General features: G+C 51.2%; 5 protein-coding genes across 5 annotated transcripts; 4 read left to right on the top strand and 1 right to left on the bottom strand.

Annotated features, from left to right (window-relative positions):
• Positions 1-841: 841 nt before the first annotated feature.
• APUU_20367A (wax synthase family protein) lies at positions 842-2,061 on the top strand (the record flags this gene model as incomplete). The annotated part of the gene is made up of 2 exons (XM_041699000.1): positions 842-1,022; positions 1,070-2,061. The coding sequence occupies 2 exons, from the start codon at positions 842-844 to the stop codon at positions 2,059-2,061; spliced, it is 1,173 nt and encodes a 390-aa protein (XP_041552129.1).
• Positions 2,062-2,158: 97 nt separating this feature from the next.
• On the bottom strand, positions 2,159-4,439 carry APUU_20365S (uncharacterized protein; the record flags this gene model as incomplete). The annotated part of the gene is made up of 3 exons (XM_041698999.1): positions 2,159-2,720; positions 2,774-4,085; positions 4,136-4,439. The coding sequence occupies 3 exons, from the start codon at positions 4,437-4,439 to the stop codon at positions 2,159-2,161; spliced, it is 2,178 nt and encodes a 725-aa protein (XP_041552128.1).
• Positions 4,440-5,008: 569 nt separating this feature from the next.
• Positions 5,009-5,884, top strand: APUU_20366A (uncharacterized protein; the record flags this gene model as incomplete). Its single annotated transcript, XM_041698998.1, has 1 exon — positions 5,009-5,884. One exon carries the CDS (start codon positions 5,009-5,011, stop codon positions 5,882-5,884), a length of 876 nt encoding a protein of 291 aa, XP_041552127.1.
• Positions 5,885-6,287: 403 nt separating this feature from the next.
• Positions 6,288-6,893, top strand: APUU_20364A (uncharacterized protein; the record flags this gene model as incomplete). The annotated part of the gene is made up of 1 exon (XM_041698997.1): positions 6,288-6,893. One exon carries the CDS (start codon positions 6,288-6,290, stop codon positions 6,891-6,893), a length of 606 nt encoding a protein of 201 aa, XP_041552126.1.
• Positions 6,894-7,248: 355 nt separating this feature from the next.
• APUU_20363A (uncharacterized protein) lies at positions 7,249-11,902 on the top strand (the record flags this gene model as incomplete). The annotated part of the gene is made up of 2 exons (XM_041698995.1): positions 7,249-8,803; positions 8,853-11,902. 2 exons carry the CDS (start codon positions 7,249-7,251, stop codon positions 11,900-11,902), a joined length of 4,605 nt encoding a protein of 1,534 aa, XP_041552125.1.
• Between the last annotated feature and the right edge of the window lie 134 nt (positions 11,903-12,036).

The raw sequence follows: 12,036 nt of genomic DNA, 5'->3' as shown, positions 1-12,036 counted from the left end.
TTCGAGTAAGCTTTCTTGTGGGGCTTGTCTCGACATCAAATTCGCATTTATTATTCCTGCTGCCTGCTGGCTTTCTCTGCAGACACGTAACTTCACAGCCACTTTATCCTTCGGCTTGAAACATCTGGGGTCTATTTTTACATGCACGCCAGGTACACTATCAATCTGCAGAACCATGGAATCTTCCCGCCGTTGAATCTTGTCGTCTACAGACCCTTTTGAACCAAGTTGTAATCCCGGTTTACAATTCCAGGAGAAGAGACTTCGCTTGATCCAGTCTTAATACTCTTTCTACAGCCTACTATCCAAACGAGACCCCACCGTAATTTTCTCGGCCCAAGGCGATGATCAACAGGGGAAGAACCACGGGTGAAGCCGAGGCTGTAGGGCTGAGTAGTTCGCCTCACTGTCTCAACTCAACTGCCTCTGCCCTCTGGAGTCGAGAAGGAATGTTGAGCCCTCGAATCAGCAAATTATATTTAAATATGTGGATGGCTTTAGCGCGAGTCTCGACAAGCGAAGTGCAACGGCGCTGCAGAGAGGCCCTGAATCTGAATATGATTTCCGAATTGAACATGTTTGGTCTTTACCTTTTCCCCCCTACAGCCTCTCTCCAGTCGCTTTGGAGTACCCTGTAATCATGGCTAGAGTTCTGGAATTCACCATGTTGTAGACCGTAGATGCCGTTGTAGATAGGCATTGGGCTGTTTTTCAGCGAAGCGGATCTTCCCGATGGCGCCACGTCATTCCTGCAACTTCCGACAATACGGATATTTTCTCCCATTTACCGTTTAGTTTTACCCTCCAGCTTCCACATCCAAGCCCTATCTTCACTGCCACAATGGAGCGACAGCAATTCGCCTCACTCCTGTGGCTCCTCAATCCAGTCAATCTATTCCTCGCCTACCATGTCCCTAAACCGGCACGGCCGTTATTCGCAGCCCTGCAGCTCGGAATCTACATCTCAGTAATCCTCCTCATTCCTCCAACAAACCCAGCAAAGGACTACCAGTTCGGAATATGTAAGCCCTCTGACCACTTTTATGTTCGTACGTAGTAATGAAAATAGGCTTCCTCAGTATCCTTTCCACTCTGAACTTCTTCATCCTCTCTAACCCTTACGAGGAGCACTGGCGGATCTCTCCCAGCCAAGCAAAGGATGACAGCAGCAGCAAGAAAGTCGCACAGACAGACACAGCCAAATACCCATCCCTATCAACAGGAGAAAAACTCCTCTGGGTGTGGACAAACGCCGGCGAAACCCGCGGCATAGGCTGGAACTGGACTATCCCGCACATCCCACCCGGTCCCGAAAAGGGTTTATCGAAGGGACAATACCTACGCCATCTCGGTCTTCGCTTCGTAAAGCTATATCTCCTGCACGATGCTAGTATCTATATACTCAACAAACTAACAAACGCCGGAACCATATCTCTCTACGACGTCGGTCTCCTCCAGCGAAGTTTAGCAGTTGTATCCTTCGCAGTATCAAACATCACCATCCTCGAATTCGGTTATGCGGCGTTCTGTTTCACGGGTGCTGCATCCGGTCTATTCTGGACGAAATACGAGCATAATCCTCCCCTCTGCGGGAATCTGAGCGATGCTTACACAGTCTCCAGATTCTGGGGCCGCGTCTGGCATCAGAATATGCGACGCGTTTTGCAGTCTCCTGCGCGGTTTATGGCGAATACAGTATTTCGGGCAGAGCGTGGCTCCTTGTCAGCCCGGTATATCCAGACGGTTACGGCGTTTGCGGTTTCCGGGGTTTATCATTATGTTTCGGCTAAGTCAGCGAGGCCGGATTGGGGGTTTGCGGGGACGTTGGGGTTTTTTCTGCTGCAGCCGGGTTTGGTTGTAGTGGAGGATTTGGGAATGTATTTTGGACGGAGGGTGTGCGGTTCTAGGCTGGGTTCCTGGGTTTATGGGGTTGGGTATGTCTGGACGTTTGGGATTCTGGTTGTGACGGCGATGGGGTTTGTGGAGGATTGTGTGACGAGTGGCTTGATTCCACCAGTGTCCGCGTTTCCATTTTCAATTTCGGGATTGCTTTTTCAGTGAAAGAGGAATTATGAATTGGACTTTTTAATGTGAACTATAGTGTAACATAATACCATACATCTCCTCTCTATATAGTCATACAAATACCCAGTCTCAATCAAAGACTAGTAGTACCCGACTTTCTCATCCGCTCAAGTGTCTCAGCCGCCTTAGGATCCTTGTTCTTCAGAAAATCCGTAAAGCCGTCGGCCATAAACCTCTTCAGGGAATTGTGCTCTTTCCACGGTGCTACCTGGCTCGGTACCGTCAAGCCCGTGTAGACCTTCTCTGGATGCTCCCTAGCCAACGGCCACAGGCGCTCTAGCTCCGCTGACTTTGACGATAGCAATGGGTACAGCTCGCTCCAGACAAGGTTCCCTTGAATGCGAACGTGGCCTTGGTATTCAGGGGGCGGAGATTGCTTGTCCGCGTCGGCCTCGGTCTCGGACTTGGCGCTTTCGTCTTTCTTTTCGGTTTCGGGGGTGGCTCGGGGTTTAAAGTCTGCATCAACGGCTAGGACATGGGGCTGGAAGTCGCCCGGGAGGTTTCCTGGCTCAGTCGCGAGAGGGACGGCATCCTTGTTTGTATATGATGCTACTGTCCAAGGGTCGACCAGGAGGAAAGCAGAGCCGTCAATCTTACGCTCGTACTCGCCCGAGCTCCGGATTTCTTGGAAGTGCCTGCGAGATGTTAGCAACCTCATAATAGTACTGACAGGGTTAAGGAATCGAACTTCTTTGCAGCCTCTACTACAGCTGGCGAATCATTGGTGTCGACACCAAGATCCTTGCACTCAAACCAGTGTAGCTTGAACAGGGGCTTGACTTCGTCGGCTCCCGGCACCCCATTTCCCCAAGCGGAAAGATGGGCTTCCACGTCCCGACGTAGCGTCTCCCACTGCTCATCAGACACGTCGTACGCTGAGCGATAAATCGCCAGGCCGAAGCCATACCTCGCCCTTTCCGATTCAGGCTGTCGCAAGATTGACTGCTGGCTCCGAAGGACGAGCTGGATCCAAGGGGCTGCAGATGGCGGCTGGGGCGGCGACGCGCCGCGGATCTTTGTCCGCAGTTCATCCTGGACTTCTGTGGTGACAGAGATGCGCTCACGGCGGGCCGGCTCGAGGTTTTTCACTTCTGGGCCGTGAACCTTTGCTGCCTCATCCTGGGCCTCAATGCGCTGTGTTAGCCGCTCCCACATGAGGCTGTTGAGGTCCGAGTTTACGTCAAGGTTCTTTAGGTCGGGCTGGTGTAGTCCAGCAACGACCTCGGATGGGGCTTGGTAGCCGTTATACCCTTCCATGAACATCCAGATGTTCAAATCAGCCATTAAACCGACTCCGATAAGAGCCTGCCACCGCTCCGTAAACTTTTTGAATTCCGGGCTGTCTGTATCATCGGGCGAGAGAGCCATCAACTCGTTTACCAAACGCCCCCGCATCTCAGCAAGGCGAGCCAGAACCCAAGAATGGGAGGTGCTAGTTATAACCTCGTATTTTGCGTGGAAGAATTCCATCCAGAGGGCTGGTAGGTTGATCTCCGGGAGAGAGGGGGTTTGCGCCTTACGCCGGGCATTCAGCGCATCCTGCATGGCTTGCAAATCATCCGACATCCGGTTAAACGAGTCGCGCATTTTGTTACGCAGCGGCCCAATGTTCAGGTACTCAAAAACAGCAATCACAGACGTCAGGTATTCATGTGCAATGTCGAAATTGGCGGGGTTGTTGAGATCCTTCTGGAGCCATCGCTCGGCGGAGACCGGAACAAGGCCCTCCCACAGGCGATTCTTTGCTGAGTGGATATTGAATCCAACCTGACAGAGTGCGTTGGACTCCACGCTCAGGATACGGCTCATCATGTTGTATATAGCCGGGAGGTCGCTCTTGTTGAACGGAGCGGGCGCCCACTCGGCACTTGGGGCCATGAAAAGGTCAATCTCATCTCGATTGAGCAAAGCCAAATCGGTTTTCTTTCCATTAGGCAGAACGCCAGATGCGAGGAATTCAATGAAGTGGTGGATAGTCTGGGGCTCGATCAAGGCATCCACTGCTTTTCTTAGCAAGGTCACGTTTGGCATGACGCGTTGAGGGCCCTACCGATTGGCAACTCCTGGCTCGTCCAGTGTCTCTCAGTGACGGGGTTCCCTTTCACCTCGACGACAGAGGGAATGGCACCCTGTTGCTCTGCGGATGGGCCAGACTCCGTATGAGCATACCGGGCGATGTTCACCTGTGGGACGCGGGAAGTCCAAGGCGCGGCGGCGGTGCTCCGGACATTACGGCGGGCCAAGAAACCGGCACTGGCACTGGCAATGGCGGCGCGAGGTGTCGCGCGCAGAGCAGGGGCGGCGATACGGCGGCAATTAGCCTGAAGCAGGCTTCTCGAAAGTCTAGCAGCCATGGTGAGTTGAAGCTTGGATGGATGCGATCAGCAGGCTCTTCGCGGTTGATGGCGACCGTGGCAGGACCAGCTGCCCGACCAGCTCCGCCCGCCCCTGATCTCCTAGTCTGCACGTCATAACCCCCAGTTCCGCTCAAAGGAATGCCAAAGAATCCAATTGAACTCACGAACACACAATACTACACAGAGGATGAAGTGAAAACCCCCAGGGACTCGAGATCAGTCGCCTTCCCGATTCGGTCGGAAGGTGTTCACGTGTCCCGACAGCACAACATTATGCTTATTATGCTCATTATGCTCAGACTTTATGCAAAAATACAACCCATTTATCGCCTTCTTGTGCGTTGAACAGCCTGAGACATCAAGCTGGGATATGGATGTAAACAGAACACCAGCTTGAAGGGAGATCGTCGCTGCGACGCGATTGACACGAACAACCAGCCAACCACCAGCCAACGATGGAGCAGCGAGGGGCATCCATCAGAGCAGCAGCTCTAAGCTCCAACATCCCCCACATCAAAACAACCACCTCACCAGTCAGACATCAACCACTATCTAGGTACTAAAAAATGCCTAGCAAGCCAGAATGGATCCTCGCCCCGGCCGACATACAACCCAACACAACAATAACACTCGGCAAACTAATCGTCAACCCCCTCACCCCAGAAGGTCCACCATATCTCGACCCCGCGCTGCCCATCCCGCCCGGCGCCACAACCGAATTCAACTACCCCTGGACGCGTGAGGTCTCGCATGAGCGCTCGGGCATGGTCGGGCTGTTTGGGTCATTCATGGCAAACGTCGGTCTTGGCGGGGATGTGAGCGCCCAGTTTGACCGGCAGCACAAGTCGCGTGTTGAAGTTGCCAGACTCCAGACGGTGAAGTTTGAGCCTGGGGACGAGTATCTGGAGAAGACGCTGAATGGGAAGCTGAATTTGAGGTATTTGAAAGAGTCGGGGTTTAGGAAGTCGATCTATGTTGTTACTGGGGTGAAGGTTGCGTATGGGGGGAAGACAACCGTGTCCAAGGGGAGGGGAACCGGAGGGGAAGGCAATCTTGGGATCAGTCCAGGTGTTCCAGGCCTCGAGCTTGGCCCAAAGGCAGGGTTGAGCTGGAAGAATGAGGAGAGCGAGGAGATTGGGGAGCCAATTGACTTTGTGTATGCGTTTCGGCTGAACAAGGTCCGTTATTCACGACGGAGGGAGAGGTTTGTTCAGAAGTATACCAAGGGAATTGTGTTCTCGCAGCCGATCTCGTTCGATCCGCGCAACGTCGCCGAGCCTGAAGTTGTCCCTGAAGTTGTCCCAGTACAGTCGGAGTATGAGATTGAGGATGAAGGAGTGGAACTACTAAGGCTAGAAGAGATATCCCAAGATGAGTTTGGTATTACGGGCCAAGAAGTCTTGGATGAAGGTGGTGAGGCTTGTACACTGCTTGCGCCTTGAATAATAAACAAGTCATCTCATAAAGTATCGCCCCACAACAAAAATATATAGATGTCTACCAGCTGAAGCATTGGAGAAGATAGCACCACGGAAATTATAACAGGCCCTCCGGCATCTTACATTAAACCTCACGACAAATCTCATTCTTTACAACAGAATAAACGATTTTCATTTTCGAATCCTTTCGACGTGGATTTCAATATTCATCCAATGTAGATCACATGACATTATCTGATTGTCTGCCTGAGGCACCAATTCCAATCTCCGCGCAAAAAAGTCACCTCCGATACCAACCGCTCCAAATAAACCACCATCCAGCCATCCAGGGCAAACCACATCCAAGCACACCAAATTTCCAAAGCCAAACCACAAGAGATCGGTCTCCAGACCAATCCCCACCAATATGTCGACCGATACGCCCCAAACACCCAGCCAAACAAGCACCCCCCCAAACCGCGACGCCGACTTCCAGCGCTTCAAAAACTACGCCGCAATCTCCTTCCTCGTCGCCGCACCGGTCCTAATGGCCCTCCCACCCCGCAAGCTAGACCACCTGACCGTCCTCTTAACCGGCGCGTTCTGCGCATCCGCAAACCACATGACCCGCGAGCGCACAGGGCGCAGTATACTAGAGCGCCTTGGGGACCGGGTATCGAGTTCGAGTACGCATAATCCCAACCCTTCTTTCCTGGGGAGTGGGGATTTGCCGTCGGATAAGGCGAGGGAGATCCAGGCGAAGGTGCGTGCTGCGCGGGAGGCGAGGATGCAGGAGGAGAATGTTGGGAGGGAGGAGATGGAGCGGTTGAAGGCGCAGAAGGAGCAGGATCGGAGTGTGTTGGATAGGTTTTGGAACGGGAATGAGAAGGGTGGGTGGAAGGAGAGGAGGTTACGGGAGGAGCAGAAGGCGTTGGATGAGGGGAGGGGGTATGGGGATTTGATCAAGGACCATATTTGGGAGGTTTGGACTTGGGGGGAGAAGAAGGGGGAGGAGGAGGAGGAGGATGAATGAGGAATTGACGAGCTGGATGAGAGTGAATGTGTTTATCTGTATTATACTTATAGAACTGGCTGTATATGTATGCATTTGGCGTTGGATTGGATATTCTCTGCTCTGCGCTTTCTCTTCGCTTCTACCTCACGATGGAAGCATGGTTACAGTCTCCTTACTTGCTTCTGCTGTCAACCTTTCTTGTCTTTTCCAACCAGCCTCGAGGACTGCTCCATTAATAACAGGGCGATCTTCATACTCTGCCCCAAGTGTCTTGGCGGCTTCTCGTCTCCACCGTCCTTGGCGCGGGGCTCAGTTGTCCAATGTCCTGTTTACATCCTCAGCACATCAGCCACCTTGTTGATAAAGCTGCAGAATGTCGGCGTCGAGAAAGACTCTGACATGTCTTGATTACACAGTCGGCTGGATCAGCGCCTTGCCGCTCGAGATTGCAGCCGCGAGGGCAATGCTCGACGATGTCCACTCCCCACTGCCCGTACGAGAAAACGATAGCAACGTCTATTACTTGGGTGAAATTGCTGGGCATAATATTGTCCTCACATTTCTACCTTCTGGCGTATACGGTAACACCTCTGCCACTGCAGCAGCCATACAAATGAAGTCTGCTTTCCCATGTATCAAATACGGCCTCATGGTTGGGATTGGTGGTGGTGCACCCAGCACCTTGAATGACATTCGCCTTGGAGATGTCGTAGTAAGCAAACCAACTGCTCAGTTTGGCGGGGTCGTCCAGTATGACTTTGGCAAGACGTTGGCGGATGGTGTATTCCACCAAACAGGAGTCTTGAACAAGCCGCCGGAGGCTCTCTTAAAGGCCGTTGCGCAACTCCAGGCGAATCATATTATGGGCAAAAAAAGCATGCCTTTACACTTGAAGATGGCGGCCGAGACATATCCGGCCATGCATGAATCTTTCATCTATCCTAGACAGAACCAGGACGTCCTCTTTCATGAATCTTACCCCCACCAGGGACCTTCCAGCTCTGCCTGCGAAGGCATATGCGATGTGAAGAAAAGTGTTGATCGTAAAACAAGGCCATCAGCACTGCCTGAAATACATTACGGTCTCATAGCTTCCGCAAACCAGGTTATGAGAGATGCAAAAACACGCGATCGACTCTCGGAGAAATTCGGAATTTTATGCTTTGACATGGAAGCTGCAGGATTGATGGACCACCTTCCATGTCTTGTCATTCGAGGGATATCTGACTATGCAGACTCCCACAAGGACAGAGCATGGCAGAAGTATGCAGCAGCAACAGCGGCTGCCTACGCGAAAGAGCTCCTATATACTTCCATCCCTGGCACAACTCCCGGCGAACAGGCCCCGGCCAGTATCAAGGTGAAGATCCCAATTCCAAAAGCAAAGGTATTTGGACGCCAGCATGAGTTGCAGATGATTAAAGAGTGCTTCAGCATCCCAGAAAAACCTACAAAACCCGCTGTTCTTTGGGGGCTCAGTGGATGTGGCAAGACGCAACTGGCACTTAACTACGTCGATACAGAGAAGGATCACTATGATTCTGTTCTCTGGGTCAATTCGTCATCCATATCGGTAATAACAGATTCGTTTGAGCAAATAGCCCGGCTTATACCTTCTGGCTTCTCCCCCGAGAAAATAGCTGTTGAAAGAGTGCTCGAGTGGCTAGAACAGGACTCCAATCGATCCTGGATGATCATCTACGATAATATCCCGTACGTTGGCGATACTGGCCGCAACTGGCATGGGGCCTTTGATATCCGAAAATATCTGCCTTCGTGTAAACACGGACATGCTGTACTTGTGACGACTTCATGCCATTTACATTCACGTTTGAACTTTTCGGGAATTCACGTACAAGGCCTTGATGAGGACGCTGGTGCTGAGGTCATCCTACAGTATGCCAATATTGAGTCCCCTGATGAGTCCAGTAGGTGCGAGTCTATCGTTCGTCTATGACCTTTACTCACAAAAATCAGCAACCGCAACAGCCGGAAGTATTTCTCGCAAGCTGGGTGGCTTGCCTCTTGCCCTCGAGCAAGCGGGATCGTTCCTATCATACGGCCTCGTTTCAATAAAGGATTACAGCAGGCGATTTGAAACAGGATTTCGGAATGAAACACTGAAAGCACATACCAGGGCGTACATTGGATCCTACGAAAAGGAGCAGACTCTCTGGACCGTGTTTGACATGTTACATGAGACGCTGGGCCAGCGCAATTCGGACTCCCTGAAACTTTTACACTTGGCTGTTTTCCTGGGCACGGGATATGTGCCATTCAGATTACTAGTTTCTGGCAAATCCTCGACCTACCCTGCAGGAACGTCTGATAATGCGAACTCTGACATAATATCATGGCTGGAGGACATATCGAATGATTTTAGTCGACTGCCCTCAGCACTTGGAGAAATTGAGAACACTGGCCTCGTGAAGTTTATGCGTAACAGGTCAGATAACATTGTCGATACCATCGTCATTCACGACCTTGTTCAGTCTTTTATTCGAGCCAAGATGACGAAACAAGACATATTGGAAAATGCAGCTGCTTCAATCTTTCTCAGCGCCAAAACATACCTGAGCAACGGGATAATGGAGGATGACGAGGCTATGAGAAGCCACAGCCACAGACTAAGTACAGTTCTAAATACCTTCTTATCCACTGTTCCTCGAGACCTCATTCAACCCCCGCATGGCGAATACTTCATGCTTTTTGGTTCCGTGGCACCGCTGTATGCCCGTGCTTGCCGTCTCAAGGGGGAGCTTCAAAAGGCGAGAGACGCCTGGGAGATATGCCTACAGTATCGGCTAGTGACTGAGGGGAGTCGATGGCCTAGAACCGAGGTGCAATTAAACGAGCTCCTTGAAGCTGCCGATGTTGACTTAAGGCTCGGGCATCTTGACAGTGCTCTTGAAAAGTATGCCTCAGTGGTCCGTCACTGCCCCGTGGTCAGGTCTGACCAAAACGATATCATGATCAGAGCATCTGCATCCCTGCGTGACGCTCGCGAGATCCACGCACGACGCGAGTCAGACTTCCAGCGAGCCATTGCGACCCAAAGAGCGACCAAGTCGGCTTCCGAAGAACCGAACCAGGCCTCAGATATAGGCGATGAAGAGTGGGAGATGATAATGCGGTACGAAGAAACATTTAATCTCTTCGGCCCAATGGATAGGGAGACTTTTCAGCATGGTTCAGCCCTTGCAGCTTACTACAAGGAGCATGACCTACCGACGAAAGAGGAGACGTACAGGGAAATTATTTGGAAATACCATGTTGCTTCAGCGGGTTCCTCGAACCCCGTTACTGTTGCTTCACTGTTCGAACTGTGTCTTTGCTACGGAAAGAATGGGAAGTTGAGAGAGAAGCTCCGTGGCGATTTATATGACGCTCCTGTATATGCTGGGTATCATGAGTCTTCCGAATTCTCGAGACTGCTCCTGGAGATGGAAACACTAGACATTCTAGCAGCGTTCAAGATTGACGACAAGGACACCGCTTGGAACCTGCTCAATCGACATGACACAATGACTGCCATTTTCTGGGCATCAGCGGTGGGAAGCATAGAGTTACGAGATACATTGCTTTACCATTTCACAAAGACAGACTTTCCCGCTGTTTGCCTTTTTCTCCACCTGAAGGCTGTTTATGGACAGGGTTCTGCATTCAAAGTGCCCTGTAAGAGCGATATAGACATCTGCCAATCGGATATTGACTTTTCACGAGGCCTCCAGCAGGCAGCAAAATGGGGCTACGTCTCAGTTGTCCAGGGATTCCTGGAGAATAACATTGATACTTCCTTTGCAGACAGCTCTGGGAAAGCGGCTCTTCACCTCGCCGCTGAAAGGGGTGATATTTTCACAGTCTTAATGCTTTTGGAGCATGGAGTGGACACCTCTCAAGCAGACTGCTATGGTCGAACAGCTCTGCATTACGCGGTTAAGGGAAGAGATACGGAACTACTCAAGACGCTTGTTGAGAGCTGTGGTAAAGCAATAAATGAACAAGATAACCACGGTGAGACGGCTCTACACTATGCCTCTATGGGACAGGATTCCTCAAAGGTATATCTACTGGTTAACCATGGAGCCAATGTCACACTGAAGGATAACAACGGAGACACACCTCTACACTACGCGACAAGAGGGCGTCGTATGGAATCTGTCAAGGTACTGCTCGAATTCGGGAGTGATCCAACCCAGGCGAATAATGATGGTCAAACGTTGCTCCATTGTGGATTGCATGCCGGATTAGATTTATTTAAGCTACTGCTCAAGCATGCCGGTGATGTTTCCCAAACTGACAGCCGTGGTCGAGCAGTCATCCACTACGCTGCTGAGCTTGGGCATACAGACATTGTGAAAGCTATACTCGACAGAGCCGCCAATATCGATACGACAGATAATCGCGGTAACACGGCATTGCATCTTGCTGCTGGGCGAGGAAATCATGCGGTGACTCAGTTGCTCCTAAACGCAGATGCGGATAGGTTCGTGGAGAATAATTTCGAGAATACAGCCCTTGAGCTGGCGTTCCAGGGAGGGCACGAGAAGACGGTAGATCTAATCCTGAGCCAGTCACTGAAGAAAAGGGACCCATACGGACAGACTTTCCTACACCGCGCAGCCAGGAAGCCAGAAGATATGAGCTTCTTCTACGCCGTCATTGGACCGTCAAATGATATTATAAATGCTACAGACAACCATGGGCGCACTGCCTTGCATGTCGCCGCTGCGAGCGGGAACCTGTTCGCTGTCCAGATGCTGTTGGATAATGGGGCAAACCATCAAATTGAAAGCTATGGTGGTGAATCGCCTCTGGAAGATGCGTTGATGCAACGGACCGAGGCAGGTGGAACCTCCAAGGGTGATATAGCGCTTGAAGAAGTTATTCGGTTGCTGCGTAAAGCTGGTTCAGGACCTGAGAATGCTGAGCGGCGGAGCTTCTCCTACAAAGGAACTTACAATGACAAAGCCTCATTAGAGAAGGGGACGTGGCATGGGTACTCCGTGGATCCAAGTTTGATTTAGGGCTGGCTTGAAGAATGACGTTACCAAGATTATGGTTGCGAAGTAGGTATTTGGGATATGTTGGTGGAGTCTGTGTTGTTAATACGGCCGATATATAATTATAATCTGTTTCAGTCATTAATCTGGTCTACTAC

This window comes from Aspergillus puulaauensis, chromosome 2 (genome assembly GCF_016861865.1).
Source record: "Aspergillus puulaauensis MK2 DNA, chromosome 2, nearly complete sequence".
NCBI lineage: Eukaryota > Fungi > Ascomycota > Eurotiomycetes > Eurotiales > Aspergillaceae > Aspergillus > Aspergillus puulaauensis.
The sequence above is the reverse complement of the archived record's forward strand: the minus strand, read 5'-3'. Positions and strand labels throughout refer to the sequence as shown.